General features: G+C 40.7%; 1 protein-coding gene across 1 annotated transcript; it reads left to right on the top strand.

The window, feature by feature from the left end:
• The first annotated feature begins 30 nt into the window (after positions 1–30).
• On the top strand, positions 31–6,327 carry gpib (glucose-6-phosphate isomerase b). The gene is made up of 16 exons (XM_079465439.1): positions 31–94; positions 343–462; positions 565–648; positions 1,142–1,288; positions 1,479–1,550; positions 1,633–1,677; positions 1,758–1,811; positions 2,115–2,175; positions 2,444–2,487; positions 2,575–2,727; positions 2,812–2,941; positions 3,017–3,093; positions 3,964–4,092; positions 4,229–4,304; positions 4,392–4,458; positions 5,577–6,327. The coding sequence occupies exons 1-16, from the start codon at positions 62–64 to the stop codon at positions 5,698–5,700; spliced, it is 1,416 nt and encodes a 471-aa protein (XP_079321565.1). The 5' UTR covers positions 31–61; the 3' UTR covers positions 5,701–6,327.
• The last annotated feature ends 888 nt before the right edge of the window (positions 6,328–7,215 follow it).

Here is a 7,215-nt window from a genome sequence, read left to right as displayed (position 1 = left end):
ATCAATCTGTGATTTTGTTTGACAGGCTAATACACGCGGTGTCCCGGCTGCCAGAGACAAGATGTTTTCAGGAGAAAAGATTAATTTCACTGAGGTCTGAGATAAATCTCTATCTTTAATAGCCAGGCTCTGTTTGGACACGCTAAAATGTTTATTTTAAGGACATTTTGACTAAATAGCAGAGACCCCCTCACATACTGTATTGTGAATGATAATGATATATACATATATATATGTTTATTATTTGTCTAGTGAAATGTACTTAGGTAAAGGTAAAGATGATATATAATAAACACACACAGTCTGGGGGTTTTAGTGTGATGGTGGTTGTGATGTTTTTAGGGTCGTGCTGTTCTTCACGTGGCTTTAAGGAACCGTTCAAACTCTCCCATTAATGTGGACGGTAAAGATGTGATGCCGGAGGTCAACAAAGTCCTGGAGAAGATGAAGAACTTCTGTCATGTGCGTGTCAGGTTAATGATGGATCAGTGTGTAGTGCAATACATAATGTGATTTTGAAAGAAAGTGATGTTCTCATGAGCGCTTTCTTTATCCCTGCTTCAGAAAGTACGCAGTGGAGAGTTGAAGGGTTACACGGGCAAAGCCATGACTGATGTTGTCAACGTTGGCATCGGTGGATCTGATCTGGTTTGTTCTAATCACTCTGTGCTTTGCTGCAAAGAAGCTTTACATGTCACATTTGACAGTTAAAGGGGAGGAGTTAATGGATGCTCCACCCAAGTCGTCTGATTTTAACTAATGAGGTCACTCACATTTTTAAAAAGAGAATGACCCACATTTATAATTTATTTACAATAAACGCTGCAGTATTTCATGAAAAAATATGCATTGTATTTTTTTATTTCACTGGGACTTTAAGTGTTCTTCTCGTTTGTTGTTGCTCTTAATGCTATTTCAAACATTTCTTACAGTCCTGTATAATATTTATATATATATACATTTGTGTGAGATCATAATATACCCATCAGGCTACATTGAATATTCAAACGAATTGGTCACTTTGCACATCCAACACAACATTTCCACCCAACAAAACCTTTTGTTGGTCATAAACGTAAGAACTGTTGATTTAATTATAAAATATGATAAAAGTGAAGTGTCTCTTCTGTATGTGTTATAGGGTCCATTGATGGTGACGGAGGCTCTGAAGCCGTATTCTAAAGGTGGACCCCGGGTCTGGTTCGTGTCTAACATCGATGGAACACACATCGCTAAAACTCTGACTGAACTCAACCCTGAGACCACACTCTTCATCATCGCCTCAAAGGTTTCTCCATAACGCAATGCTATTTCAAACATTTCTTACAGTCCTGTATAATATTTATATACGTATATACATTTGTGTGAGATCATAATATACCAAAATAGTGCACAAGCTGAGTTTAGAGAGCCGACGTGTGAATGAAACACACAACTGTTTGTTTTAAATGAGCATGTCTCGTGTTTTTCGTCCTCAGACGTTCACGACTCAAGAGACGATCACAAACGCTGACTCAGCGAAGGAATGGTTCCTGCAGGCCGCTAAAGACGTGAGTCTTCTCTGTCAGTCACCGTATGAACGCTCAGACTTCACTGCGTATCTCTCGGCTTCATTTCTCATTCTCTTTACAGAAAGCCGCAGTTGCCAAACATTTTGTGGCCCTCTCCACCAACGCCGTGAGTTCACTCTCGCTTGAACGCAACAGCAGACATGAATATATTTACCTATAAACTTCATTCTACTTTCTGCGTTTCAGCCTAAAGTGAAGGAGTTCGGCATCGACACGGAGAACATGTTCGAGTTCTGGGATGTGAGTGAGTGTGTGCGAGTTATTTTTAGCGCGGTGTTTTGACATCTGAAGTAGGTGTCTGGACACACACGCTACCAGCTGACGGGTAACCAGAGTCTGTGAGGTTATTAATGACCGTGACCTTCTCTCATACAGAGGTCACGCTAAAGGCCGATGGGCTACTTTTAGTCACATTGTTGATATTTAAAGGGCAGGGTTCCTTCAAACGTCCGTCATTATAGACTCTGTATGTGCTCTATACAACAAACACGAGACTGCAGTATAAAGTATTTAAAACTCTGACTTGAGCTCTTTGTCTTCTAGTGGGTTGGTGGCCGATATTCTCTGTGGTCAGCCATTGGATTATCGATCGCTCTTCATATCGGTGAGCTGTGAGATGTCCCGTTCATGAACTCAAAGAGTGTCAAGGCCATTGCACATTGAGTCTGAAATTTGCGTCCGAAATTTTCGCACGGTATAAAAAAATAAATACAACCTCACGTTGTGTCAATCACATTTTCACACTGCCTCTGATATTTCCGTGGGTTCGATTTTCTGCGTTTTTCGAATCCGTAGCAAGCAAATTTCGGTCTGTATGTGCAAAGACCTTTAGTCTTCTCAAGCGTCACTCTAATCTCTCTCTTCTGTCTCAGGTTATGAGAACTTCCAGAAGCTTTTGGCTGGAGCTCATTGGATGGTGGGGTTTATTTTCATTTACATTCACCTGCATTAAGTCCTGAACACATAAACATTTCGTGATGATTTATCGTCTCTTTTTCTTTAGGACACACATTTTCGTACGGCGCCGTTGGATCAGAACGCGCCTGTGCTGCTCGCCCTGCTGGGCATCTGGTACATCAATTTCTTCCAGGCGGAGACGCACTGCCTTCTGCCCTACGATCAATACATGCATCGCTTTGCTGCGTATTTCCAACAGGTACAGAAAATGACACACTCACATTTAAGTGTGTATTTTGTGTTTGAAGTCTTCAGATTATTCAGAAATTCTTTTGATGTGTAGGGTGATATGGAGTCTAATGGAAAGTACATCACGGTGGACGGTGGGCGTGTGAACTATCACACCGGCCCCATCGTATGGGGTGAACCAGGAACCAACGGACAGCATGCCTTCTACCAGCTTATACATCAAGGTTCAGTCACACATCTCTTTTGTGTGTGTGTGTGTGTGTGTGTGTGTGTGTGTGACCCTTCTGTCTGCTCCACAGGAACACGTATGGTCCCAGCTGACTTCCTCATTCCTGCTCAGAGCCAACATCCAATCAGAAACAACCTTCACCATAAGGTACACAGCGGGAGTCAGCAACACACAACCAACACACACAACAGCAAGACACGCAACCAAACACACACTATAATAATAAGACACAACCAACACATAATCAACGCACACAACAGAAACACACAATTACGCACACAACAGCAACACACACAAGATCCTAACTAAAACAACAAACACATCAGCAACACAACTGTAACACACACAATAGCAATACCAACAATAACACACAACCAACAAACACAATAGCAACACACACACGGCTGTAACACGCACAATAGCAACACGAAACAATAACACACACACACAACCAACACATAATCAACGCACACAACAGAAACACAATTGACACACACAAGATCATAACTAAACCAGCAAACACTATAGGAACTGTAACACACACAATTGCAACATGAAACAATAACACACAACCAAGAAGCGCAATAGCAACAGCAACACCCACACAGCTGTAACACACAATAACAACACAAAACAATAACACAACGCACAACCAACACACACAAGAGCAACGCTAAAACAACATACACATCAGCAACACAAGATTAGATTAGATTCAACTTTATTGTCATTACACATATACAAGTACAGTGTAACGAAATGTAGAAACACGTATGGTAACACAACCAACACACACAATAACAGACAACCAACACACAACAACAGCAACACACATGACAAACACATATTGGCAGTCTTTTTGACTGGCAGCTAATTAGCAATGCCATATGCAATGCATTCAAATCATGGCAAACATTATAGCAACCCCATAGCAACACCCTGGCAACCACCCACAGCACTGGCATCCTCCATCCAGTTTAAATGCTGCGTGTTAACATGTTGTGTGTGGTTGTGTAGATTCTGGTGGCAAATTTCCTGGCACAGACAGAAGCTCTGATGACGGGAAAAACCACAGAGGAGGCGAAGAAAGAGCTGGAGGCCGGAGGTCTGAGCGGAGAGAAACTGGAGAAAATTCTGCCCCATAAAGTGAGAAGATACAGCTCAATACTGCCCCATGCAGGACAGGCTGACACAACCATAACTACACACACTGTACACGTGTGTTCTTGACATGTTTTTACAATAAAACCTCTCGTAGTAACACTCTCCATCCTCTGCTCAGGTGTTCCAGGGAAACAAGCCGACCAACTCCATCATCTTTGGAAAGTTGAGTCCATATATTCTTGGTGTGCTGATCGGTGAGTTCAAAGCTACTTTACTGTTAATAGTCAGCGTTTGTTGTGCAGTATTACACAAGATCTCTAACCTCATCTGAATCTTCACAGCCATGTACGAACACAAGATCTTCATTCAAGGTGTCATGTGGCAGATCAACAGTTTTGATCAGTGGGGGTGAGTCACTCGTGCTTTATTTTAAAGTCCCCATGAAGGGAAGTTGCGATCATGAACTTCCGACGCATTTTTGAGTGAAACTGATTTTCGAATGAGATAAAACAGTGGGCATGGCTTGTTTTTTTCACTGCGATCTGATTGGCTGCTTATAAACAGCCGTTGCATTTTGAAATGGAACTTGGAGCAGACTGACAGCTGAAGGGGAGGAGTTAATGGTCGCTCCGCCCAAGCCGTCTAATTTACATCGTTTCATGGCTGGAATACACGACATGACTTTTAAAATCTGAACAGATTTTTTGTAAATTAGACATCATAGACTTTTTGAAAGTTTCAGATAGAAACACAAGTACTCATCAAACTGGCATAGACCTTTTCAACAAGTCCAGAATGAAGATCTGGGCAAAATCTGAGCAAAAGTCTTGTAGTGTATTTTAGCCATAAGATGGATAGTAATGCTGCGTTCTAATGGAACGGCAAATAAAGTTGGTTATCCGACCTCTGAAATCGATCGACCTCAGCGAGGCACGTCACGTGATGTCATGGACAGAATGGCGGCTAGCTCTTCGCAAGCTAATGTAAACCGTAAACAAAAATTATTTTTAACACGTAATATGTATGGACATGAACGTTAATATATCCAAAAAGTGTTTATAAACAAATGTCTGCGTTTGAATAGCTATTTAACGTTTTCTTGGCGTCTCATGGTGGCATCACGTGGTAAACATGCGGATGTGACTCGTGGTTGACTGGAACAGATTGAGCTTGGAAGTCGGATATTTTACGTCATAATATTGGAAACCCGAGTTGTCTTGAATGCAGCATCACTACAGTAAGGAAGTACTTTTACAGGTTTTAACCGAACATTAAGAGGACACAGGAATTTTAAGAAGAGAATGACCCACAATTATTACAATAATCGCTCCGATATTTAATGAAAAAATATGATTTTCACTTGGACTTTAAATATCAAAGCATGTTCATGGAGAAGAATTATTCCTGTCTAAAATATAACATTTGTGCATACTAGTATTATCACTCAAGCTGTACAGATGCGCATTGTGCCCTGTTTGTTTCATATTTTCATTTAAAGTCGCTGTCTGTGATTTTTGTAAACTCAGTGTGGAACTCGGGAAACAGCTGGCAAAGAAAATCGAACCCGAGCTTCAGGACTCAGCGGAGGTCACGTCTCATGATTCCTCCACCAACGGCCTCATCAACTTCCTCAAGAAGAATTTTGCTTGAACGCTGAATGAAGTCGTCTGGAGCCAAACTCACGACCCGGCGGGTCACCTGCTCACGTGATATAGAAGAGTGATTCCCGACCTACAGTATACAATAACCTACAAAAAAAATCATCATTTCTCACATTATGTACAAACCGCAGAGAAACAGGGTTGGTTACCCTTCACCGGAGGTAATGATGAAGATTAGACACCGTGACAAAACAGAACTACATTTTGGCTGAAGTTTACCTCAAATTATATCAATTACTTATTGACTATAAACTTAATATATACACAATATTTAGAATATAAAAAACTTAGATTGTTGTAAATGTGCATGGATGGATATTCAACGGGGTTGGGAATCACTGATCTAGATTAATAATGAAAAAAAAACTTTCCTATCTAGCTACAAATTTTCACAGACATAGATTTTAAGTTCTTTATTCTTAAGATACTAAAGTATATAATGACGAATAGGCACTACTGTTTTGGGCACCTTTAGGATTTTACAAATGATGAAATAGCAAAAGAAAAGATTTGATTGGTTTAAGCGATAGAACTTGTCTCACTAAACGTGCTTGGATTTATTTTTCCAATAATAAATATTTCTCTTTGATTGTTTATGAGTCTGAGACACAACAGTACAAAGCACTGAGTGTGCAGTCATTTGTTTTCCAGCAGAGGGAGCTGTGAGTCCACATGTCAAACTGTCAGTCAGCATCTCAGTTCTCAGAATTCATCTTTGGAAGTTGGGGGCAAAGATCACTTGTGTTCCCTTAAATCCCAAACTGCAAAACAAAAGACCCAGCTGAACACATCTGGAAAACATCATCTGAATGAAAATATTCCTCAGCATAAAAATAACCAGAATACGAACAGAACTGCAGTACATGACGGCGGGGCATCATCAGACCAGCCGTCGATCATTCCTGTCTCATAAAGCCATTGACAGATCATGGAGGAAAATAGAAGCCTGATAGAGAGATCAGCTGATGATGTGTCTGTTGCCAGGCAACACGATCCTGTCAAACCTGCCTGGAGTTATTTCAGGCTGTACTGAAGAAACAAAATAAAACTGAAAAGGAAAATCATTTCTGAGACAAATGAAAAAGGCAACGGTAAGCAAAATGAATTAACATAACACATGCTCACAACTATTTGAGTTACAGTGGTTACCATGGCAACAAGGAGGGACTTGCAATAGTCATCAAAAAGCAAATATGATGTGAAAATTCTCACTGAAAAGTGACTTACATTAAGTCATTTAGTTTATTTTTTATCCATAATGACACAGATTGTGCTTTTGGAGTTCATCCATTTATCCTCTCATGTAAAATACTTCAACTTGGAAAAAACACAGTAGGACACATCTCTCTCTCCTCCTCTCTCTCTCTCTCTCTCTCTCTCTCTCTCTCTCTCTCTCTCTCTCCTCTCTCTCTACTCTTCCCCTCTCTCCTCTCTCGAATGACATGAAAACATCAACACAACACACAAACTCTGATCAATCATCTTCATCAGGTCATAGAGGCTC

Source organism: Barbatula barbatula, assembly GCF_947034865.1.
Source record: "Barbatula barbatula genome assembly, chromosome: 10".
Taxonomy (NCBI): domain Eukaryota; kingdom Metazoa; phylum Chordata; class Actinopteri; order Cypriniformes; family Nemacheilidae; genus Barbatula; species Barbatula barbatula.
This window is presented reverse-complemented; position numbering and strand designations above follow the sequence as displayed.